General features: G+C 38.1%; 2 protein-coding genes across 5 annotated transcripts; one reads left to right on the forward strand and one right to left on the reverse strand.

Moving 5' to 3' along the window:
- The first annotated feature begins 1040 nt into the window (after positions 1-1040).
- On the forward strand, positions 1041-2206 carry LOC107099513 (E3 ubiquitin-protein ligase RNF152-like). Its single transcript, XM_015397663.1, has 3 exons — positions 1041-1071; positions 1180-1550; positions 1658-2206. Exons 2-3 carry the CDS (start codon positions 1231-1233, stop codon positions 1743-1745), a joined length of 408 nt encoding a protein of 135 aa, XP_015253149.1. The 5' UTR covers positions 1041-1071; positions 1180-1230; the 3' UTR covers positions 1746-2206.
- A 4525-nt stretch (positions 2207-6731) lies between these two features.
- Positions 6732-25832, reverse strand: LOC107099516 (homeodomain-interacting protein kinase 1-like). Of its 4 annotated transcripts, none has more exons than XM_015397672.1 (18): positions 25479-25832; positions 20005-20735; positions 19703-19894; positions 19425-19606; positions 19175-19298; positions 18950-19069; positions 16731-16817; positions 16468-16652; positions 16205-16355; positions 15563-15749; positions 15294-15412; positions 13655-13789; positions 12623-12783; positions 11327-11398; positions 10529-10696; positions 10228-10448; positions 10031-10143; positions 6732-8382 (listed from the first exon to the last, which is right to left on the reverse strand). In XM_015397672.1, exons 2-18 carry the CDS (start codon positions 20731-20733, stop codon positions 7903-7905), a joined length of 3426 nt encoding a protein of 1141 aa, XP_015253158.1. In that variant the 5' UTR covers positions 20734-20735; positions 25479-25832; the 3' UTR covers positions 6732-7902. The 4 variants fall into 4 exon arrangements, with proteins under 4 accessions (XP_015253158.1, XP_015253159.1, XP_015253162.1 ...); XM_015397673.1 differs by having other exon boundaries at positions 7903-8382; positions 12623-12780; XM_015397676.1 differs by lacking the exon at positions 13655-13789 and having other exon boundaries at positions 7903-8382; positions 12623-12780; positions 25479-25831.
- Positions 25833-26166: the final 334 nt, after the last annotated feature.

The raw sequence follows: 26166 nt of genomic DNA on the forward strand, positions 1-26166 counted from the left end.
TTGACAAACTGTCTTGTTTTATGCAAGAGAAAATATACCTGTTTCAAGAAAATAATTAATTACTTAGATTTATATTTTGGCTGTTAAAAATAAGATATTATGCAAATGAAATAAGATAATTGAGTCATTTTGTTGTTTGTTTTACATAAATAGTTTTGCATGTATAAACTGCCTTAACTAACTGGTTGATGCATTGAAAAATGCACAGATTTCAAATTTTAAAAATCCTGTTTTTATATAATTTCCTGCAGTGTGAATACTCCTTGAATCATAAGTGTCAGAAACACAAGCAGCCGTTGGCTTTGTTTTTCAGATTGGACACATTCTTTAAATCCAGGCTGACTGCATAACAGTTCTTAGGTTTGATGTTTCTCTTGACTTTGCAAAATTAATCCAATATTAGAACAAAATAACACAAAATAAACAAAGGATTTGATTGCCTAAAACGAATTCATCTTTAGACATGATGATCATGCATCAGTCAAGCATGGTGGTAGTAGTCTGATGATACTGTTGGCTGTATGACTCTACTAGGCGTATTGAAAGCAACAACTTGGCAGCAGCTGCTGCCACCTTTGGCAAGACCAGTTATTGTAGTCTGGGTTGTTTTCATTCTTTTCCTTTTGTTCTCCCTCATGCTTCTCTTCAAGCAAAATCTAGATTCTTTCTAATAAAAGACATGGTAAATCACAGCTAATTTCACACTTTAACAAAAAAAGTGAAATAACATTTGTGCCAGGTTGGTGCGTAAATCTGTTTTGGACTTTAAAAGTGAATTGATTAGTTGAAAAATGCTTTTTTTCATCCCCTGAAATCATATAACATTTTAAAGCTGTCTACCCTGAGCCACTTTTTTTTTCTGTTATGGGGAAATCAAAAGAAAATTCCTGCAACTTCCTGAGAATATTTATTTGGCAGAGTTACCTTCCCTGGAAAGGAAAGGTAGGTCATGTGATGGCATCTGCGGGTAGAGGGAGGGAGGGCGGAGAGCTCAATTTAAGCTGACAGGCCAGTCAAACAGTCAGTATTCTTGAAGGCAACACTGGAGAGAAGCAGTTCTTGCGCTTCCAAGTGAGTACCTCACACTGTTGCATAGCTGGATTTAAATTGTGTTTCAACATTGAAAGTTTACTTCTAAGCTTTTGTTCTGTGGCATTAAATTATACTATTTCTTTGCAGGCTTTTGATCTTTGGGAGAAATCTCTTGCTGGTTTGCTTTCTGAAACCACAATGGTGTCCTGCGAGGAGCTCGAATGCATTATCTGCTGCAATGAATACTCCCGCACTACGAGGGTCCCCAGGGTCCTTCACTGCAAGCACACCTTCTGTGCCCCTTGCCTGGAGAAAATGTCCATCTCTAAAGGGGCCCTCTACACCGTCTCCTGCCCTCTGTGCCGCTGGGTTACCTGCGTCCCAGCCCGCCTGTCTGTGTCTGGGGCTTTGTGGATCGACACCGAGATATGGGACCAAATCACTGAACAAAAGATGAAGAAGAATCCTTCGCTGAAGAAGTTGGAAATAGAACAAGCTCAACTCATCCAGTCACCTCTGTAAGTTTATCATCAAGTTGTGCACCTTTGAACTAATAGGTGCAGTGACATTTTATGCATGGCTCTTCATGTAAACATCTGCTTCAATTTTTATGTTATTTTTTCAGACCTTGTGCAGAGAGGACTAATTTCATGTCTGGACTCCAGCGGCTGTTCAGCTGCGTGCCGCTGCATCAACGCGTGGAGATCTGCTGACTCTGTGGAAGAAAACATCTGGAGGGTCACAACTACGAAGTGGAAATGGAGCGCTGTATGGATTTAGAAGGACTGCTCTCACCTTATGTCAAGTTTGTCTGACATTTGGTTGTGGGTAAATTAAGCCATCCATGTTTTTTTTTCTTTTTTAAATGGAAAAAAAGAAAAAAGGTTCTAGTCCATATAAAAGGAAATTAAAGGAAAACCTCAAGTGTTATATGTAAGGACGTGTGAAATAGTTTTCCTGTAAGGAATAATTTATTATCCTAATGGTAATGTTGGATATATTTATGTATGAAATGTAATTTTATTTGTTTTAATTACTTGTGATTTGAATAATCTTACATTACATACATCTTTGTATATATGTATAGATACACAACATATGTACTGTATCAGGCATCCTGAGTTTTTTTTTATGTATGCATTTTTTTTTTTTATTTTGTCTTGCAATATTTTCATCCAACTGTGAATTAATTGTCTGGTAATGTGACAGATAAAGAAATTTGAAGATTTTTAATAAATAATTTTGAAAAGAGCTTTTGCCCAAGTGTCGATTGTATATGCATGGAAAAAAGTAATGCATACCTTTATAGTAATTATTAGTGAAACATCAAAACTGAAATCCATAAAAAAAAAAAGAAAAAATTATGTTAAAATACAAACTTACCCGGTTCTTATAAAATCTACCTGCACACTTTATGGACCTGGGATAAGATGACATTTAATGACTATTAGTATAAATTAGGAGAATTGTGAAATGATGGATTTCTAAAACATTATGCATCTGAGTCTATATGTGTGTATTAATGTGTGGTATGCTTGGAGCTCATGCTATGATGCAGCATCCTGCAGCAGCTAATTTTTTTTTTAGAAAAAAAAAAACTTTCAGATTTAAAAACATTGTTTACCACCATCTATTGGTGAGTTAGTTTTTCAAATATAATTGCACGTTCTGTATCCCTTATACTGTTTTTCTTTATTTTGCTAACATGCCAAGCTGAATGTCATCAGATGGAAAACGGGCGAAGGCAAAAGAGTTAGCAAATAAACCTCCAACAAAAGGCTTACTTGGAAAACCTCAAGGAAGTGAAACGAGAAAATGACTGACATAAATACAGGCGCTACAGATTCCTCAGCTGTTTTGCAGGATATGTTGGATAATTTGAATAGCTTCATTAGAAGAGGATTAAAATTCATTGTGCAGCTGCAAAATTAACAACATGACAGGGTTGTGTTCAGGTTTTCAGGCCGGAGCGTATTTTTTGCAGAGTTTTGTGAACATAATCGTAGGAAGATCTGTGTGGGCTCTTTAGTTAAAGAAGATCAAGGAGCGATCCCAAATACCTGGCACCATGTTTGAGGTGCAAGTAGAAGCAGGAACAAGCAAACTATAAAATGACGTTGGCAGATTTGCATGTTAAACATCAGAGCTGGAATGTGGAGCAGAGATCACAGAAGTCTTATGTAACTGAGAACTCTAGATGTGAAAAACAAAATGATTTTAAGCTTAATCGCAACAAAACTAATCCACAACAAAAGAGGGGAAGTATTTCGAAGCACAGTAAAGGATATAAACTAGTAATATAAAAATATTACTCATCCATCAGCTGCGCTTTGAAAAGAAGCTTTCTGCTGAGAATAGAGAGATTATCTCCCTTGTTTGAAATGAGACAACCTTCAGTTCAGAAGAAATGACAAACTGAAACCAAACTGTAATCTAATCTGTCCCTTTAGGCTGTTGGCCGGGACTCCCTTGAAAAAGAGGTTTTTAATTTCAATGGGATTTTTCCCCCCCTTGTTAAATAAAAGAATAAATTTAGGAGCAAAATGAGTTATTTTAGAGATACGTTTTAAGTGGTTGGCCATGTCTGGGCTACATTTAAAAGAGGGTACTCAGAGGAGTTAATACAATTCTGCCTCCATCCAGGAAACCGTAAAACGGCAAACATGCCTACAGGAAAACACGACATGAAAAGAAAAAGGCAAAACAACACGCCGCTCTTTAATAAAGGCAACCAGCGTCTCACAGAGCGCAGCTTCTCTGGTATTCAAAGCAACAGGACCCACTATTACACCAGTAATAGTTCATACCTAAGGCAGACTTTTCATTTAGTTTCATACAAACTAAGAAGTTTGTTACTAACAGAAGACGATAGCCGACAAAATATATTAGAATATTGTAGACGAATTGGTTTGAAAGAAAGAAATATTTTTTGTTGCTATTTAATTGTAATTTTCTATGTGTTGCATAAAATATATTTATTCCTTTTACCACTAATCAAGGGAAATATCTTTATTTTAACTGAACTTTTGAAAAAAACTCATGTCACTCTGCATCAAACTCACAACACCGAACAAAAACGCTGCATAATTGCACCATATATTTTTAATGCTCTAAATTTCCATATCGATGTGTTTTTGTGCACCATGTTTGTTTTTTGTTTTTTTCTCCCACACTGTTAACATTTGATCACTGTTGCACTTTAAGAAATGGAAATGAGAGCTGTAAAAAACAAAATTTCATTTTGTATGCACTCTGTGTATAAAAAATGTCAATAAAAGTTGTCTAAGTATTTTGTGTTACAGCGAACAGCCTCCTGGTAAACTGATTTTAATACGTTACAGTACTTTTCTGACCATTTAGTCAGAATAGCAGTACAGCTTTTCTGACTTTTTAGTGATGTGTCTATCAAACTGGAAGGCCCACTTCCCATCACCCTAATCTTTAATCCTGGTAAAGTAAAAAAAACAAAGCAAATAGAAATAGGAGAAATGTTTCTTATTCAGCTTCTGGTGATGGTGAAAGCAAAGTGGACAGAACCAAAGCTTTATGTGAGGATTTTATAGCAGCAAAGGGCACGTTGCTGACTCCATACTCAGCTTAATAAGCCTCTAAAACCCCTCAAGCCGAATATAAATATCCCCTTAAAGATAACAACAGGCTAGAGTCCAAAACCATGTTGAAGTTCTAAACTTGACCCAAATACAATTGACAGGCTTTATATGTGAAAAGAAAGCTGTTCCAAAGAAAACATTTTGTAAACTAAATTTAAAAAAATGAAATCCAAACCAGAAAAAACTTTGAAAAATGTTTCAGTTAAAGAAAGGTTTGAAAGTATTTTTTTTTTTTTTTACAATTTTATTTATATTTTCGAATGAGACCATGTTTTTATTTATATGTTTTTTCTTTTTTACTTCTTTTCTTCCAAAGGTGTGTTTTTCAGATTTTGTTTTATGAATTGTATTTTTTATAACTCACATTCTCTGGATAGAGGAGTCAAGATGTAATTTCTGTGGGTCTGCATTGGCAGCAGCATTTTTATACGGCTTGGCGGGACAAGAATATGATCCTTGAAATGCAATTAGAAAAGAATGCAATTTGTAAAACTCATCTGAAAGACAGAAATTTGAGTTTTTTCTTTTCAAAAAATTGGAAAAATTAAATATGAAAAATAAAAAAGTAATAAGGAAAATAAAGGAAGACTAAAGAAAACGGCTGTTCAAAACATTTAAACATTCATTTTTAGATTGCATTTTTATTTCAATTTACAAGATTTTTTTTTTTTTCGTTTACAAAATCTGCTCTTTAGCAATACTGGAAATGTCTATTTCTAAGTTTTTTTGTGTCCTAATGCTTGTTGTACTAATACAAGATTTGTAATACTAATACTCTACAGCTCACCACTCAAGTGAAACATTTCAGGCCTTCAGGCAGTTATTCTCAGTCATATGGCTTACAGACAGTAAAACTATCAAGATTTCTGAAGAAAACAGACTTTTAAAAAGGTGCTTTAGGCCTTTTCAAAGCATTTTCATTTTCTTTGCAGTCGAGTCTTGTTTGGGTGTCGGTTTGCATGGATTACTGGAACGATGAAGCCTGGAATGGAGGCAATCCGCCTGCGGTGTCTAACTGATTTCAGGTCATCTTCCTTTTGACAAAAGACTCTCTACGGGATGCCGCTGAAGCCAGTTTTCTGTCCGATCAGGCACCATGGTAACAGGACCAGCTTATGGACCTGTAACGCTGGGGGACGGTACCTTCAATCAGCATCAGCTTGTTTATAGAGACCTGAAGTGCTCTGGAAGAAAGATGTCTGTCAGAGTCCTTGATATCAATATATAATGCACTTTACTTTCATCTAAAACAGGAATTTGGACCAATTTTTTTCCTCCCTAACCGAGCTGATTCATCTAATGTCCGTTGTAGCTTTGACACAATGAGGCATTTGTAACCCATGTGGGCTTTTTTACTTGCTCTTACATGTTTTCCTTCCACTCCGCTTTTCAGAAACATTTTTTTTAAATATCAATATTCTAAGACAATTTAAGGTTTTATTATCTGTAAGCTATAAATGTGACAATTATTGCAAATAAAAACCTTTAATGTTTTCACTTAGTAGTTTCGGAATCACTTCATCTTTTTATTAAATAATATTTTAAGATTAATTAAGATGTAATTTTAATAAGAACAACTTGGTTTCAATATTTTTAAATCATTTTTTTTAATTAGCCATCTTATTGGATCATTTGTAGAATTTCTCCTCTCATCTGTTAAAAACTCTATTTTTTTTAATCTTCCAAGTCATTTCATGAGAACCCTTCCGTCTTTCCGGTTAATTCGATTTCTTAGTCAACATGCTGACTGTGCCTTGCAGCTGCAGGACTACCTTAACAATGCTTGCTTTATTAAACAACCTTTTAAAACTGTGAATACGGGACTCAGACCGCAGCCTTCTCTAGTATTCAGTGACAGCTGGAGCAAAACAAGTGTTTAATCTGACATTTACATTTGGTTGGAAAGATAAATCTAAAAAAAAAACAAAAAACATCTATGTTTAGGAGGAGAAAAATAGCGATTAAATGTGGAAGATCAACCCTCGTCGTTCACAATGTTGGAAATAGATAAACAAGTCTGGGAGATGTTCTGAAATTGTGTTTTTTTTATTGGAAACAGTGAAGGTGGATTATTTGAACCCTTTTTTCCCTGAATTAGCTCTACCAAACATCCTCTTTAACTACACTATGTTAGGATGAAATACAGTTAAATACTCAAGACATTACAACACAGAACTGATGCAAGAAAAGAAAAACAACAAAGGTGGGAGGGTTTACTTAAAAGCACGCAAACCATCCAAAGATCACTGCCTTTAAACAAAGACGCTGGCAGGAGAAGCCGTCTGACAGCTACATGCCCTAACACGGGATGGACGGTTTCCCGGCCGACATGCGCCGGCAGATCAGCACCGCCGTTTGGCAGCGAATCCAATTTAATTTGCAGACAACTAAAGTGTCTTGCCAACAGTATCAATACAGTTCTATAAATTAGTTGTTGTGCAGAACAAAAGAGGAAGGGTGGTTTGTTACAGCTTCCAGGCAATAAAATAACTGGCCTTAAATTGATTTTACTCATAGTAGGTCCTAAAAATCTGGATTCACATGATGCACACATTTTTCTTTCCAGACCATGAAAAAGCAGACACCCCATTTCCACACGTTTCCTCAGGAAGGAGATCTCCCTCTGATCAGTACATTCGGCACTCTGATTCATAGTTCTCTATTGCATACAGACGTGATCAATTCATGGGAAAACACCGTCACTACAGAAACACAACGACCACAACGTGAATTTAAATTAAATGTGTCCATCACAGTTTATGCCGCACCTCTTCTCCAACATCTTCATGGATCTTCCTCTTCCACGCATAATAAAAAAAAAAACTCAGATAAACGAAACAGACAAACGTGAGAAGGATGAAGTATTTATCTTTGCTAAATAAATACAGGCTTTGAGGGATTAGTGTGGAAACTTTAAACTAAGGCTCATGAGGATCTAAGTATTTTTGCTGCTAGTGACAGGAGGACAATCTCTCTTCACACAGAAACAAGTTAAAAACACGTGATGCCTTAGATTTGGATCAACTGGGATAAAATATGAGCCAAAGGGAAAATATTAGAACGCGTTACAAATAATACCAAAAGTCATTTCAAATACACTAAAATAGTCCAAAGAGCATAGATAGCGAGGGCTGAAATGCTTCCTTGTAGTTAAAAGCAGCAGACAATGAGGTGACAGAAACTAACTCTAAGGTTTGAACGTCTCCCTGTGATAGAATGGAAGTAGAAGTAACTAGTTTTCTTTAATTGCATTGGTTCCCTATAAGTAGGGGTACTGTGTGAGGCGCCTGGGGCTCAGCTGGTAGGCACTGTAAGCCTCGGCTCGGGGCGTCACGCTGACGTAAGGAGAACCCGCTGCAAACTGGTGCTGGTAGGCCGCGGGGAGGCCGTGCAGCAGGCTGCTGACGCTTTCCTTGCGGCTGGCCGAGTCCCTCCTGGAGGACGAGGAGGATGAGGCGTACGTTGCTGCATAGGCGGAGGGGGAGTGTCCGTGGCTGCCATGGCCGCGGCCCAGCAGCTGTTCCATGGCCTGGGAGGCAGTGGAGAGGGCGGCGGAAGCTGGGTAGGTGTACAGGCTGGCTGCCGCTGCCGCGGCGACCGAGGCCGGCGCCAGGGCCGACACTTCCGGGAAGCTGTAGTGAGAGGCGGAAACGGTCGGTGGGAACGTCTGGCGGTGAAGAGATGAGTCGCTGTGGGAGACCAACGAACGCTCCTGAGAGGAAGAGACCACCGACTGAACCTAAAAATAAGAAACATTTGATATTTAAACATGGAATCCAGTCAAATACGGTTCCTATATGCGTTAAGAACTTTAACTGGTACTATTGTTAGGAGAAAAAGAAACAGAGTTTGAAATGAACATTTTTATTTATTTCAGCGTTTTGTTCCCATCAGCATCCAGTTTGCAGGATGGCTGATAGTTTGATATACAGATTTTCTATACATTTATTCCTTAAAGTTCTTTACAGATTCTGTCTGAAATTAGGAAAAAAAAGATGAACGGACAACGATCATAGATGGTGGCCATAAACACGGATGAAAAGCGCATAGATGGACGGGTAAATATTAATGAGTGTACAAATGATGGACCTTTGTCCATCCCCATTTTCCATATTTTTTCCCAGACAAGATAAATAGTTATTTGGGAAACTGATATTTTCCACAAAAAAAATAATAATAACAACAACAACAACAACAACCCTGGAACTCCTAGAGGAGTTTATTTGATGTCAGATCATAAACCAGGGTACAGTTATACCCTTTGCCCAGTAGATGGCAGCAGTAACTATCCGTTACCTCTGATTTTTACAGATAACGTTACGCCTCAAACAAACATCCTGGTTGGCTGCATCCGTTCCCCTTCCAGCCTGAATTAAAGATTACAAAAATCCCTTTATTGTCTCTTAATGGAGAAATTAACGTTCTGCATTTGATCCATCCCCTTGGGGAGCAGTGGGCTGCCATTGTGTGGCGCCCGGGGAGCAGTGTGGGGTTAAGGGTCTTGCTCAAAGACCCAGAGTGGAGGCTGTGAGGATCAAACCGGGTACTTACAACCTTCTCTGGTTAAACAAATCTTCAGTGGGTTAATTTGGCGTCATAAGAGTTGAAACAGAGACTACAACTTTTATTAATTAAAAGCAAAGATTTGTTTTTACTTAGTAAAATTTAGAGGATTTATTTTTTATTTTTTTAATGCTTCAAATACATAATTTATTTAGTTAAATATTGATAAAACCTCGCCAAAAATTGTCGACCTGTCCAGGGTGTGCCCATTGACAGCAGGAGTTCGGCACCAGTACCCGTTGCAGCCCCAAAGTATGACAGAAATAAATGGATGGACTAATAAAACCTATTTTTGGTTAGATTTAAAAAATGTTGCTGATGCATCATTTAAATAAACCTCAACATATTCTTGAAAATTTGTAAAACTAAAAATCTGCAGCCATGTCTGCCATTTTTTCATACAAAAAGAAAAATAATATAAAAAAAAAAATCATCACTGAGTGCACACACAAGAATCACATTTATATTCAAACATATTCATTGTTAACATCAATTGTTTGTTTGGACCTGACAATACATAAAATGTCTTAAATTAGGTGTATTATCCCTCAATTTGAGTAGGTAAATAAGATAACTTGCCAATGGAATTTATATTTTTACCCTTAAAATAAGATAATTATATAATATGCAATTGAAATAAAACAATGCAACTGTTTTTCTTTATTTTAAATATGGTCTTGTTCCATTGACAGTCTTCACTTACCTCCTCAATTAAAGAAAAACAAAAAAACTTATTTAGATTTCGTTTTTTGCAGATTCCCAATCAAAGGCTGGATGTCAAAGCTGAATTAAAATGGTGTCCGAGTAGAAAAGCGAAGGCTCACCTGGCTGAGGTTTAAAGGGTGCGACTGGCTAGGAACCAGCCCAGCTCGGTCCATACTTTCCCCTGAGCTGCAGGGCTGTCTGTTGGACGATCTTTTTGGCTTCATGCAAGTACCTGGTGATACAAAGCAGGATCATTATTGACTTATTGATGGTTGGGATAAAAATCCAGCAGCATTAGCACAAGCGCCGCTCTCACCAGTCTCAGCACGGCTGTGTGAAGCCGCTGCCCTCTCAGGGGCGTGGCTTTTAACGGAAGGAACCACCGCAGCCAGAGACTTAGCCTGCCGTGACGACAGGGAGCCAGTGGCGTTGAGGCTGCGGGGCAGGGGGGTCAGCGGGCTGGCTGTAGAGGAGTCAGAGTCATGCACGGTTACGCAGCTGATCACATTGGTGCGCTCAGTGCGGCTCAGTCCAACACTGGAAACAGATAAAGAGTGAGTCAAAAACGCCCCTTGGACAAAAACGAGCTGAACGCGACCGAAGGACGCTCGCCTCACCTGGCTGGATGAAACTTGCGCTCATCTTCTGTGTCTGTGTCGCTGTGAATGGTAATGATGCTAACAGCTGGGCTGGGGGTGTCCGAGATGATGATCGGCTGGGACAACGCTGCGGCGGAGGTGGGTGGGGTCACGTTGCTGCCAAGTATGGATGCAGCGGATACTCCCCTAGGTGGAAACAGAAATGGATCATTTCTCTCCCTCCAGACCAGAAGTGGTGAAAACAAAACAAGAGATCACTGGTAAAATGTCCTTTTGGATCCCATCGTTTAAGTATTTCATCTCTAAAGGGAAAGAAATTACTTTGAACTTCGCTACGAGACAAAAGGCAGAGCCAAAGAATACATGCATTGAATACATGCAGTTGAGCCATGTTGGGTCCACAGCCAGCGCCTAAATCCTGATGGAACTTATCACCAGATATCCTGCTGCATTTTGCTGATCTCATTGGGCTAGATATTCTACGAGCTTTTCCTGCTTTTTAAAGACCATTACTCGGCTCTTTTAAACCCATAATACTGCCAATTAGTCGTTTTTTAGGGGCATATGAGTCAATAGTTTGTTTGTCTCCGAGCTCCTTCATCCAGCTACATACCGGCTAGACCAACTTAGTGTGACGCATGATAAACAGTTAATTGCTGGCTCAGGTTTTTAATTAGCAAAAATATTTAAGGGAGGATTACCCTTGTTGTCACTTGTTTGGCAAAAAGCCAGTTTGTCGCCCCAGGAAAGCAACAGCCGACACTGAAATGTGTATGACAACCGCTGGATATCAAAAACCGTCTGAAGTTTACAAACCTGTTTCTATTCTCCCCACATCTGGCCTTTCCTTTCTTTCTCTCTTGCTGCGTTCTGGTTTGACTTGCGCTTCTGTAGGGAAACGGCAAATGAAAAGTTAGGACTGCAAACAAAGAAATACTGAAAGATGGTGAAAAAAAATAAAATAAATAAAATATATATATATATATTATCTAATGCATTAGATAAGTTCAACAAATCACAGCCTGAGGACATCTTCCAGACTAATTCTCTTCTTCTTGCCCTCAAGTAAATCAGTCATCTCTGACTCGTGTATAACTCTGTAAATTATATGAATGTCATCTTTGCATATATGTTGGATGATAGTTTCTAGTAAAAATAATATCAAAACAAAAGAGAAAAGAATGAAATATGAATATAAGCTTGAATTCAGAACCATTAAAAACAACACTACGTTGCATCGTCGCCAAATCGCACAGATAGACTCTTCCTTTAAATAAAACAAAAATATATTGGCTAACAAAACATTATGGTTTAGTATTCTACATATATATTTGTGTATAAATCACTACTAATCAAAACTAAATTAAAAAGTGATTTTAACCAAAAGCTGATTGGAAAAATTAACCTATCAGAAAAGCTATCAGAAAACGGACTCATGACAACACAGTGATTGATAATTTTACCTACATCTGTTTTTTTCTATTAAAAAAAACAAAAACAAAAAAACGTTTTATGGTTTAGTGCCAAACAAGAACGGCTCTTATTTGAAAAAATCTTTAATATAAACTAAGGCTGAAACAATCAGATTAAAGGTCATCTAATTTAGTAATCAATTAATCGTTAACTGGAGTATGGAGACTTTAAAACATGCCTTTAGCTAACAGAGCCACCCAATTAGAGCAGTAACTATATCAAAATTGGTAAAAAGAAAAAGTAAATATTTGCATTAAAGATAAAAATCTTCTCCATCCTTACCACTTCTCAAGTGGAAAAGTTTTAGTTTCACCTGGTTTAATTTAGCAAAAAGTCTTCTTTAAGGAACCTTTTGCTATCCGATTATTAATCCATTAATCGAAAAAATAATCAACAGATGAATACATTTATTTTGCAAAGCAATTGTCAGTTGCAGCACTAATAGAAACTCAAGACCTCAATTTTTACTGGAGAAATAATTATAGAAAGTTATTCACCATCTGTTTTTATTTATAAGTTATCTAATTTAATAAACACTAATCTAAGGACTGGTGGCTTCCTCAACTTTTCCTAACACTATTTTTATGACACCAGTGGTATTAGAGAAAAAGCTTTATGTTAAAGATCTGATAAACCCACCGCCAGCTCTGTCCCGTCTGCACAGCAGCAGCTGAGTGAATGGCTTCCAGGGGGGATTCTGGGATGTTTGCTTGTTGGGCGGGACCGTGGATGGCCACGCCTGGGACCTGCTGCCATGATGAAGGGATGAGGATTTGTTGGGTACCAGTTGGCCAAGCCTGCTGAGAAAGAAAACAGATACTTGAGTAGGTGTCATACAGAAAAAAACAACAATCCTTTTCTGATTGCTGCTGTTGGAGAAGACAACTTAAGCCATGCTGAGAGATCCAAAGACTGAAAACACACAAAAAACAAGCCAGCTGCCAGAATCTTCTACGGGCATAAAGCACAGAGCTAGAGAAGCGAGCAACCTTTTCAAAGCCATTCTTTTAATTATAGCATCAGCCTGCAACAAATTCACAAGATGAAACCATGCAAAGCAAAAACGATGAAGCGCCGTAAACAGATCTGATAGGAAGACAAGCTTTCACAGAACCGTGGTGCCTGTTAAAGAAGTTTGAGATTAGTTTAGTTCCCCGAGGCCAAACAGTCTGCTGATAATAGATGTTGGGAAAGAGCATGCCACATGTTCAGGGGCTGAAACAGAAGAGGCTTGTCAGAGGGTTTAGGAGTCGCAGCTGCTACCTTCACTGCTGAAAAATGGATGGAGAACAGGACAAAAAAAGAAAAGGGAAGCTACAGGCAAAGCGCAGACCAACTCTGAGGCACATGCGCTCCATGCCCCGAGCACACCTACTGGGGAGAGTCCATCAGAGTTGGAAAAGGAAAGGAAGATTTTGTCAATCATGACGTCAAGTTCGACCAAGCTGATTCAAAATGTATAGAAAGATCAGAAGTGATGCCGGATCAAAACGGTTAATTTGAAAGTGTGAATCAAACTTGGATGTATAACAACAAGGACTCGCCCCGTACAACGTGTGGCACAGAGAGAACAGACTTAAAGGGAAATTTAAAAAAAAGGGAGAGTGGGGAAGGAAAGCCGCCAGTGTTAGTGTGCACGTCATTCTCCACGCGAGGCCGTCGGTGCTTTACCAGCACAGTGGCTGTGTGCTCCAGCAGGGCGGGCCGACCCACCCCAGGGCCCAGCCCCAGAGGCAGAGAATATTGGGGGGCAACACCTGCTGGGGGCGGGTGCAAGGTGGCCATCATCAGGGGTGTGCAGGAACCCTGGAGGACGAAGGGAGGATAGGGAAGGGCAGCATTAGGTTAAAAAAAAAATAATTCATGGTTTTCAGAGAAAACCAGCAAAGACAGAAGGAGGGAAGGGACAGACGACGCTGGAACGCTGCACTGATCCAGGAGTATCAAAGAACAGGCAGCCTGGATGATAACATCCAATCAATAATCCAAGGAATAATTCATCACAAGGCTGCTCATAACAAACATTGAAAAAGAATGATTCTCCTTTGGGGAGGAGGAAAATAATCTCAGTAAAACTAATGAAATTAAAGACTTGTCTGCATTTCTTCACATATTCAGAGCACCTGTTTTACAAACAATATGAGGGAATCCTGCTGAGATTATTCCGCCTTGAACTACCAATAAGCTTTTCCAGATTTAACCCAAGACAAACATATTTTTATCCTTAAAATGAACAAAATTCCTCTTATGTCAAACTTAGATAGCCACCTTCTACCCCGTGCATAATCACTGGACAAGATAGAGTTCTGACCATAACATTTTTAGACCTATTCTCCAACTCTTAGCTCCATTGAGGTTTATGGTTGAAGAAGATGAAGCAGCATTTAATGACGGAGAGTTTAGCCTTAGGTGATGAACATGCTAGATGAAGGCGTCCATAATCATTAGGTATTATACATTTTTGCAGCAAAAATAGGCGATTAAAGATTGAACAGATTATGGAAGAAAAAAAAAAAAAAACAGCAAAGAGTCTGTTTTATACCTCCCATATAGTAAAGAAAAAAATAATAATAATAATTAAAAAATTAAAAAACTTACGCTGGTTTTTGATTGATCAATATTAACAGAAATGTAGCATTTTGTTTTTTGCATAAAACAGACTAAGATTAACTTTCTATATTAATCTAACCTTGCTGTATTGTCTTTTTTACTTATTTTAATATTCTACCCTTCTGTGAGTCAGCAGGTTTCTGTTTACTTTAACTTTGCTGCTGCTCCACCTGAATGTCGTCACTGAGGAACAATGAAGGACATTTCTATTTACACCCTTCATGCTTTTTTAACAGATTTCCCTCAGTTTTGAAGCCCTTTAGCAGAAAATCAACAACAAAGTCAGGGATATATTCTAGCAAAGTAAAACTTTGACTAATAAAACAACATTAAGAGAATGGTAACAGTCAAATTAGGGAACTTGTTGGTACAAGAATTACACAGATTAGTAAATGACATACCCCCGCATGGATTTTTGTCTTGTTGCAACATAAAACTTCAGGTTATCTCACTTAGAGTTGATGAAACAGATTGATACAAACAGCTTATAATTCTGAGGTTAAAGATAATACAGGTAAAAAGAAAAGGTAACAAAGTAAAAAAATGTTTTTGGTTAAACATTTGAAACCTCTCTTTTTCCTTCCAAATTTACAATTAAGTGACATTTTACAGCAATGAGATAAAAGATACAAAGATACAGCGAAGCTCAGGGTGGGAAAATCGGAATACCTTCACTAGGTTCTGCAACATGTTTGCTTACCTGTGTGAGCATGCTTGGTTGGATCTGCAGAGACTGAGCAGACTGGTTCTGAGGTACTATTGGTACGGAGTTCTCCACCCTCACAGGGAAGCTTGAACTCTTACTGGACTGCTGAAGCCCTGAAACCGTACAAAACATCAATGATTAGATAAAAATAATAAAAACACTTCTAAGATAATAAAAACGTATTATTGGATTTTTCTTTTTACTGCTCAATTAGGGCAGCTGCGTGTGACAATTACTGTGCGACTTAAACTCTTCAGGTTTACCTTGGATAGTAGAAGGTGGACACACAATAAGGGTCTGCTGGAAGGGCTCCGTCTGGCTACACAGCCCAGCAGGACGGGCTGAGATTGGGACGCTCTGTTGAGCCAAACCAGGAATGTTGATAGTTGCCTGCTGGTAAAGAGCTGGCTGGTAGTTCAGCAAAGGCACCGCACCCCCTGCAGAAGGCACCTGTTGAGACAACGATGCCAATTAACAAAAAGAGGGGTCCAGACACAAGCACAAAAAAAAAAAAGGGAGTTTGTTTGCCTTTTGTTTATTGTCAGTTATGGAAGACATTTCTTAAAAATCTAAGTAATTAACAAAAAATCAAAAAGAAAGAAATCCGCTTGGTTGATGGGGACAAAGATCTGTTCCAAAACTTAACAAAACTGAAGCTACAACACCTGGACTCTGAAGAAAACAGAACCAAACCTTTTATGAGAGCGGTATAAAATAAAGAAATGACAACTTCAAAGCCATAAAGATAAACATCACCAAAGCTGCCCCAATGCCTTTATGGAGCAGTTTGAAAGCAGTCAGTGTTTTATACAGGCTTTGTATGCTGTTGATGGCTTGTAAATAAATGGACAGAGTTCAGGTCTTGCAGTCAGCTTTGTGTTAATGTTTGCAAACACAGCTCCTACCTGGTTATGCTGGTTAAGCTGGCTACTGAAGGTAACAGTGAGGTTTCCTGCGGCAGCGCTGGGAACGGCACTGGTAGAGTACAGAGACTTGCTGCTGTCATACGTGCTCCGACGTTTGCAAATCTCCATGTTTTGGAAGCATGACTTGACACTGGTAAAAAAAAAAATAAAAAGTTTGAGTGCAGTCATTTTAGCACCTAAAGCTTTTATTTTTATATGTTCTGTGGAAAAAACAAAACAAAAAAAAAACTCTCCACACTCACTGTGAGCTGTGCGGATAATTTATCAGGTGGCTCATCGTGACGAAAGGATGACCCAAGGTTTTTGTGGGGGTGATCCTTTTGTCGGCATCCAGGCGAAGCATTCGTTTCAACAGATCTATGAACTCCTTTCTGTCCGCTTTCTCAGCCAGCATGTCCGTCCCCTCCAGATGAGACGACAGGTTGACCTGGAACACAAAAAGCAACAACCCTGTCAGAAAGCCGGCGAATATGTGATGAGCCTTCCTAGTTTGTACACAAATTACCTGCATCATATCATCTAGACAGTTGAAGATGTACTTCCTGGCCTCCTTCGACTTGATACCCATCTCCATTTCATGCTCTGCTGGAGTCTGGGAAGAGAAAATAATATATGCTGATCGCTGCAGATAAAACTCTTGCATAAAAAACAAACAAACTACAACATAACCTTTAAAGCAGCCAGACAATTTTCTGCAATTTTTTTAAGCAATTGGCATAGTTTTTAAAAGATATACAACAAGTCCAACCTGTATTAGAATTAATATCATGCTAGCACCAAAATGCAGCATAATGCCATTGTATCCAGTTTGCTGTGTGATGGAAGCTTTCCAGATAGAGTTCTAATGGCTTTTTATTTTAATATTTTGTTTTTGTTTTTGCAAGCACTAGTGGCCTGTTTTTTGGACAGTAGGCTGACAGGAAAGGGTGTATGAGAGAGTGGGAGAGACACGCAATAAAGGACCCAGGTCAGCCGCGTCGAGGAGTAAAGAGCAGATTAGACTTCTGCAACCCCACACATCAAATGTTGCTTGCGTCTGGCCGCGAACCAGTTTTGCTGGTATGCTTCTACACCATCGGTCTGAAATTTCTAGGGACGCACAGCAGTTTCCAGCCAAAGCGCAAGTGGGTGCCTATTCAAGGACTCGCAAGAACTTGAGCGGATGGTCACGAGAACTTCGCCGGCACGTGTGTGTATCTTCCAAAACAACAATGGCGTGTCTGCAAGATATCGTGGAGATGGATCTAGAGTTGCTAGACATAAAAAAGGATCAATTTATTTATATAATTTGTCTGAGGCATCTTACAATTATTCAGGATTTCTTTGAGATGCGCGAGCACAACCTCTGCGGGGAGACAGATTTGACGGTTGCAGAGGCAATGGGTTATTTTTAATCTAACTTTTAGGGTTTGGGTTAGAATTAGTTTATGACAATGCAAACCATTTACTTAAAAAGAAGCATGGCGTTCTTCATGACTATAATTTTGACGTCTTAATTGGTCAGTCTGGGAGAATTTTACCCTAACAGCTTCATGCAAAAAAATTGCTGCTGCCTATATGATGTAGAGGGAGAGATGTGGACAAGATTCTCACTGGCTTTAAGTGAAGAGATAGAGGCATACGAGATGCTGATTGGATGAAGGGGTGTAATGTGGGCGGGAGCTCAGTATGAGGAAGTTGTTTACACAGACTGAGAGACAGAGTAGGGATTTAAAGATTGAATGATAATCAAATGTTCGTGTAATTTGCTCATCATGTTCTGTAATTCAGATGCTGTTAACAAGCAGCTTCAATCTAACAAAGCACTGCGCATATTCTCATCATCAATAAGACAGACAGCTGTCTGGATTAGTTTCTTAATACACTCCAATTTATTTCCTCGTTATGCTGAATTCCCTTCCATGGTGTAGGCTGCTAGTTAATTTTAATTTTTAACTGGAATTGTGACTCCTGTTTAATTTGATGACAAACTGCATATAGCTTTTGCTAAATTGCAAGAAAGCCATTATTTCTCAGTGTTAAAGCTGTTTCATAGAAAGCTAAAGCCTGTTAATAAGCATAAATATCCAAATTTTAGGAAAGAGTCAATGAACGGATGCAATGTTTCCTTAGAAATCTTTGAAACAATCTAACTGTATGATCTAACCGAACAATCTCTTGCTTAATGTAATATACCCAAACACTGGTAGACATTTATTCAAAGCGGCACAGATCAAGATGACTAAATTAGGCAAGGAAAGCACTTTGTTTTATTGTTTTTGTCGGCTCGTTTTTAATCCGTGCAAAGAACTAAGCTGCATTCATTTTTATAAAATGTTCTGGGGAATAAAATCTAAACTGTCTAAAATATAATAGTTACAGAGGTTATTCTTTTTATTGAACTGCTAAAACCTTTATAAGCCGGACTTGTTTCACCTGGTCAGATTTTATTTTCTATATTCATTCCCACCCAGAAGTAGTTTTCTTGACTGTTCCACAAGACTGCAGTGAAGTAAATCCACAGGTAAGATACTACCCAAACTGACTCTGGAAACTTATTTTAAAAGAAAAAAAGGTAACAACATTAAGCCTTTCCTATACATTTCAAAATTCAATACCTTTCTGAGTTTTATAAATGCATTATTTTTTTTATACTTATGCAGGTTGGAAAAAAACGTCTCCAAACTGCATTGGAACTCATTACAGAACATTTGAAGAGCAGACATTTCAACAAGTCATACCAACCTTAAGCCGCCAGAGAGGGTAGCTGGAGTCCGGGCCTCGGTTGAAGAAGCGATTGGTTTTTGTACCGGCGCTCAGGAGGTACTCCGCTGGCAGGCCTTGGGTCTGAGAAATGTAGCGAATCTGGAGACACAAAGGTCAGGTTAAAGATTTTTTATTTTTATTTTCATTTGTTCATCATCTTCTGCTTCCTGCCGTAGCTTCTCATTTCAGGCAAACGGGTCATACCTGGTCATACTCTGAAGCTCCTGGGTAGAGAGGCCAGCCTAAAAACAGCTCAGCGATCACACAGCCCAAAGACCACATGTCAATGGCCTCACAGAACGGCAGGCCCAAAATGATCTCTGGAGCCCTGGTCAGCAAACAGCAGTTTGGAAATATTGAGTGAAACAGGCAAAGCTGCAAATGGCTACAATACTAATCCCATGTTTTTTAAAGCGATAGCTGCTTCAATAAGAGCACATCAGAAGCCACCAACCTGTAGTAGCGAGACTGTAAGTAGGTTGAGCACACGGCCTTCGACACATGACTCGCTGAGCCAAAGTCTATAACCTTCACCCTATACGGCTGCCTGATGGGGTCGACCAGCATGATGTTTTCAGGTTTCAGGTCAGCGTGGATCAACCCCAGACTTTTCAGCTTCATCAGCGCCGTGGCCACCTTAAAATGCAAACAGTCATTACAAACACAACAACTAAAAAAGGAGAGAGAAAAAAAAAAAAAAAAAAAAAAAAGGAAGGCCATTAAGTTTCAGACCTGCTGCAGGATGGGTCGGATGTGTCGCAGGGGGAGCGGGCTAAACTTGCTGTGCTTGAGAAAGTCGTACAGATTCTGCTCCAACATCTCAAACACCAGGCAGGTATGACCCTTATGTTGGAAGCATTCATACGAGCGCACAAAGTTATACTCATCTGCATTCTCTGCACTGAGCCGATTCAAGATTCCCACCTAATGAAAGCAGAGTCAGAAAACAAGCTTAAATCAAAGAAAAGTGAAATGAGGGGAAAAATCTTGATTCATGCCACTAAATCAAAACAGATTTAAGTATTTTGATTTACCTCGATTTGTCCCTGTCGAGCATATGAAGGATGGTTTTTCAGAATCTTTATTGCTACAATCTCATTCGTCCCCCTTTTCCAACACTTGGCCACTTGCCCAAAGGTGCCTCTTCCCAGAAACTCCAGCACTTCATAGCTGGAGGACAGGGAGCAGAGGATCTCGTGCTGCACCAGCTGATAATCCCCCTCGCCATTTGAGCTGCTGCTTTTGGTGGTTGGAGCAGAGTGAGGGATGGACTGGCCCGTGCCACCTCCTCCACCGGCGGCTGTCCGGGTGGAGTAAGTCGCCGCAGGAGCCGAGAGCTCCTCCAGTATTTGAACGCTGCCACATCCGCTCCCGCTGCCCTCGCTCGCTTCCTCAATCTTTCTCTTTTGCCCGTGCCTTTGGCTCCTTACTTCTGAGGACACCTCGTGATTGTAAGAAGAGGAAGTGGTCTGTTCGGGGACACGTCGACTGGATCCACGAGGAAGACTACCTGTGCTGTCGGCTGCTCGCACCACCACTTGACCCCTGGAGCCTGTAGCTGCAGGAGGGAAGACGAGTGACGGTGCGAAGGGAGGCACGGCCATGGCTGGGGTAAATGCGTATGCCGACTGGCCTGCTATGGAACTGTAGGCTTCAGTGGTGGATACGTCCCAGACATTGCTCTCCACCTTCAGCTTCTTTACTCGGCAAAAGGCACTGGAGGAGATTGAGGGGGGAGAGAAGACTTGCAGCTGAGAAGTCATTGCTGCAGGGGAAAAAGAAAAAAAGATATACATAAGTTATGCAACCAGACTGAACATTGATTCATTAAAAATAGGGTTTTAGAAAACATTTTGATTACAATCTCCCTGTGCACCCATAACCATAGAGCAACAAAGTGGTGTAGCTTCCCTGCCACACCACTAGATGGCAGCGTGTTCTTTGAAGCAAAGCTGGAAGAAAATTTGTATTTTGCTGGAGAACCATCTTTAAATTAGACCATATTTAAGTAATCAGTTTGCCATTTTTTTTAATATTTAAACATTTTTCAGAGGTTTTTAAAATGACAGGCAGCCATCATGCTGTGCCAGCTAAAATTCATTTGAACTGCTGGAAGTCATACTGGTCATGTGCAATTGCTTCCCCATTGGAAAGATCAAAGTTTTCCTGTGTTCCTGACAACAGAGACCAGGGTTTTTTTTTCTAAAGCTCTACAATCTGAAACCTCTCCTCAATCTGATGTCACGCCAGCTGCAATATTGCAAACCAGAGTAAAAGATCTGACAAATGTAGTTTTAAAGGTGTCATAGTGAAGCACAACCTCACTTGAGATATTTGATGAGGCATTTTGCCTGATCAGCAAACCTTAAAGCAAAGAAAACCGACAGAATAGTTTTCCACATCAAGTCAGTAAAAGCAGATACAAATGAAGGTGAGTGAATAGAATAAATCAATAAGAAGGTAAAAATCTGAATCATGTTTTATTTATATATAAATTCAGGGTATATATGAATATTTGAGCCTCATGCCAGAATATTGCTTTGGATGCAGTTTATTACTACATGTGCTTGTTTTTAATTGAAAAAAGTGCCAACTAGGCAAGCTAAACATAAAAATGTAATCGTGAACCGAAAAAACAGAAGATATGTAACTTTTATACAGATGAACAACCAGCAGTTTGTTGATTACTGTGTTAAGCTGCTAATTCGGTGACAGGTCGTTGTCCTTTACTTTTTCTGCTTTTCCGTGCTCCAAGCATTTGGGGTAAAGCGTGTCTGAATTACGGGGAGGCCGATACATCAGGCTGTCGATATTTTGGGCAGGTATCTGCGTTTTTTTTTTCTTCTTGCATCAGCATAGACCAATACATGCATGCGTTTGCTGATTCATTAGTGCATTTAACAGCCAACTTGTGATCACGTAAAGCATATGCATTGGCCCTTCCTTCATTTTCTATCATTGTTTAGTTTGAATAATAAATTTAACTTTTTTGTTTGTTTGTTTAAATAGAGAATTGTGCAACATTTATTATCATTGTGTCAATTTTATGTGTAAATGAAGGAATAAGCAATATCAACTTCAAAATAATTTTAAAAAAGGGGGTATAGAATGTTTTCTTTTGGGTCAAATCCTGATCACTGGATTGATTGAAAGGCGGCGTCACATTAATTATACCACAGTCAGAGACAATATATGCCATTGTTATGTCAACAAACAGAACTATTCCGTTTTAAACAGAATGTCATTATGTAAACAGAGCCCAAGTGCCTGAAGATACAGCTAATTTGGTTTCACTGCATGTTTTTTTTAATATTGGTGCTCTTGTTTTTTCATCATTCCATTGGTTTATTCTAGATCATGTGATCTAAGTAATTTAGTTGAAATGTGCAAAAATAAAAAGCATGTTCTCTTACTAAGGTGGGGGACCTCACAAAAAGCCTAATGCATTTTTCATTATTGGCATTGGCATGTTTAACGCTCACCTGCAAAAACACGGCAACAGCCTTTTCTGAGTTTTTAAATAAACTGAAGAATGTCTCAGAATTAAATCAAAATTATTAATCTTCGAAATTATGGCAATGATCTTAATTGATTGCCAACATAAATTCTCTTGGTATGATTTTAAGGCTCATTTTAACAATTAGTTTTTAGGGTTTTTTTTCATTGAAATTTTATAGTTTCAGCATTTAGTTTGAAAAAGAAAATGAAAAGAATCGTGGCAATAAAAATATTAATGAAATTCTGCCAATTAAGGTCACATCTTTTCATATCTTTTAATGTAAATTAAATGGTTCCACTGTCATGAATTTTGGCTCCCTAACCAAAACATCTAATCTCCAACCCTAGCTTAAATGAACATAGCATTATCTGAGAAGGCTTAAAAACAAGCAATTTAATATAATACCACTATAAAATGTATTGTGTTGATGCACTGAAGACTTAACTGCTTTATCAACTTGGCCAATTAGAAAACACAGCCGATATAAAGAGATATTGGGGTCATAGAACCACAACACTCTTAGGTGTGGATGCAGTTATTGAGCAAAGCTGACCATTTACACAACCTGTAAGACAAAGTTTTAGGTTTAGCTAAGAATAGAAAGTCAGTTTGCATTAGTAAAATGTTAACTTTTTAAACATATCGATAAGAAATTGTGGGCAAATGTTATCCACTTTTTAAATCATGGTGTCAAAAGGATAGAGAAATACATGTATCAGTCATCATAGCAAGATATTTATATTGGCTCACATTTTCCCATTGGTGAATATGAATATGATATGAAGGTTTTCATATACTTTTTAATGCATTTATGTCAAAGTATTTAATTAACAAATTATGAATAATTTCCTTATTTAAGGAAGAGGAAAAAACAATTTTTAACAGTGCATATGGTAAAATACCGTCTCTGCTCCCATAATAAATAAACCTTGCAGGAAGTTTAAATAAACATTTTTTTGAATGACTTTAATTATAGTAAAGGAAAAAAAGAAATAAGAATGAGCAGATCAAAGCTTGAGAAAAAAAAACCTGAAGAGAAATCAGTCATAAATCTCAATCAGTTTCTAAAAATTGATGATTTCACATTAGAAAAACCAAAATGAAGAGGGATGAATGATTCATTACAACATAATGAGAAAGAGAAACTCTGAATCATGAATGTGGACGATAGAACATGACGAACTATGCACTATTACAACACTGTCACAGATCATGAGCTAGAAAACAGTACAGGCCTTTACTCTAGGGTAGATAGCCAAGAAAAAAAGAAAACTCAAGGCCTGGACAAAATGTGCACCAAAAACAACATATTTTTAACACTGACTTCTAATCCTGTTCAGGTGTTATAACAGTTATAACTAGATGGAAAAAAAGGTTAGAACCTGAGGGGCTGCCTTTCCTTATTTTTTCCCTTCATGTCGTTTAAATACCATTTATCTAATAAATTAATATGCTTCATTTTCCTTGGGAAAATAGTTTTTGTCTTTAATCGAAAAGCTTTTTTTATATATATAAGCTATCCCATGATAATTTAATAACAGCAGGCATCTTAATGAGAGGAGATTATATATTCCAAGAGTTGTGTACCTACTTTTATCTACGAATAGAAAGTCAATTTGCATTAGTACAATGTTGGTAACTTTTTAAACATATGAATAAGAAATTGTGGGCAAATATTTTCCAATTTTTAAAATCATGGTGTCAAAAGGATAGAGAAATACATTTATCAGTAATCATGGCAAGATATTTTTAATGGCTCACATTTTCATATTGGTGAATATGAATATTATATGAGGTTTTTCATACTGTTTATTAAATGCATTTATTTAAAAGTTTTTAATTCACACGTTATGAATCATTTGCTTATTTTAGGAAGAGAAAAAAAAAAGCTATTTTTAACAGTGCATAAGGTAAAATACAGTTTCTGCTCCCATAATAAATAAACCTTGCAGGAAGGTTTAAAAAAATGTTTTTGATTGACTTTATAGTAAAAAACCTGAAGAGAAATCAGTCATAAATCTTAATCGGTTTTAAAAATTGATGATTTAGCATTAGAACAACCAAAACGAAAATGTGAATGATTCACTACAACATAATGAGCAAGAGAAACTCTCAATCATGAATGTGGACGATAGAACATGATGAACTATGCACTGCTACAACACCGTCACAGATCATGAGCTAGAAAACAGTACAGGCCTTTACTCTAGGGTAGATAGCCAGGAAAAAAACGTGAGGCCTGGAAAAAATGTGCACCAAAACAACATGTATTAACACTTACTTCTAATCCTGTTCAGGTGTTATAACAGTTGGAATAGCCCAACTAAATGGAACAAAAATGTTAGAACCTGAGGGGCTGCTTTTCCTTATTTTTTTCCCTTCATGTCGTTTAAACGCCACTTATACAATAACAAAATAAATTAATATGCTTAAAATAATAAAAATGCGGAAATGTTTTTATGTGCTCCTAGGGAAAATTGTTTGTTTTAAATCGAAAGCGTTTCTTTTCAATAAAAGCTATCCCATGGTAATTTAATAACAGCAGGCATCTTAATGAGAGGATATGGTATATATAAAAAAGAGTTGTGTACCTATTCGTATAACTTATGTACAGTTAAGTATTTTTTTTAAACAGTGTATTTTTATGTTTTTTTTGTATAACCTTTACAAAGAGTTTATTACCAACGGGGTGTTGAGCGACTGATTTTCCTAAAGCTAATGTAAGAAAAAATAAAATAAATCAATCGTTTGTCTGACTTTATTGATGTTTTTTATTTTCTTTTTACTTTTCTAACCTAAGTATATGTATAACGCTGGTAGGATTTAGAATAAAATACACAAAGATAGTTACTCAACACACTAGTGTTAGCATGTTAGCACATTAGCTCTTAGAAACCATGGCCTCAACGTCCAATGTCTTGCCTGAGAAATTTTAAACTTACATTACCACACAGGTATATATAAAAACAACCCACCGAATACCAAAATTAATATAGAACTGAGACATACCGTTTAGAGTAGCCAGAGTAGATGTATATCACAGCTCGGTCCACGGTTTAAAGCCCTCTGTGGTCTGTTCAGCTAGCTAACTGATTAGCCTCCGCTAGCTAGGCCCGCATTGTTTCTTCAGCCGAAGGCGAGGTGGTTAGCATTACAGCGCCGAGTTCCCACAGGAAAACACACAAATCTCTCATTGTCCAGATAAATTAAATACTGCACTACTAAAATATTTACAGTTCATGGTTAAAAGCTCGCCCGTTCCGTTGATAAAAAAATCCGCCCTCCGTGGAGCGGCTTAATCCACTTTTCTCCGGAACAAACCACGTCCTTTTATCAGCTGCGAGCTTTACGACATGTCCGGTTTTTACCGTACTTACGGTAAATTTTCCAAGACATTACATGAAAATTAGACACGTTTCTGTGGGGCAGACTTGAATGAAACATCCAAATTTGAGTATTTACATTAGCTCTCGCATCGTTTATATAGCCAAGTATCCCAAAAAGTCGCATTAATGAGAGGATTCTTATAGCTGAGAGGGTACCAGAGTTTTACGGTAAAAGATGAATTGACGTAAGTACTGGTAATTTTCCGAGTTGCCTTGGAAATTTCTGCTAAAACTGAGTGTTGTAATCTTTTAATCCTAAATAAATAAACCGGTTTTAAAATATCATTGTTAATAAACATGTTAAATGCCCT

The sequence above is a fragment of the Cyprinodon variegatus genome, unplaced genomic scaffold, assembly GCF_000732505.1.
Source record: "Cyprinodon variegatus isolate N-32 unplaced genomic scaffold, C_variegatus-1.0 Scaffold880, whole genome shotgun sequence".
NCBI classification, from domain to species: Eukaryota; Metazoa; Chordata; class Actinopteri; order Cyprinodontiformes; family Cyprinodontidae; genus Cyprinodon; species Cyprinodon variegatus.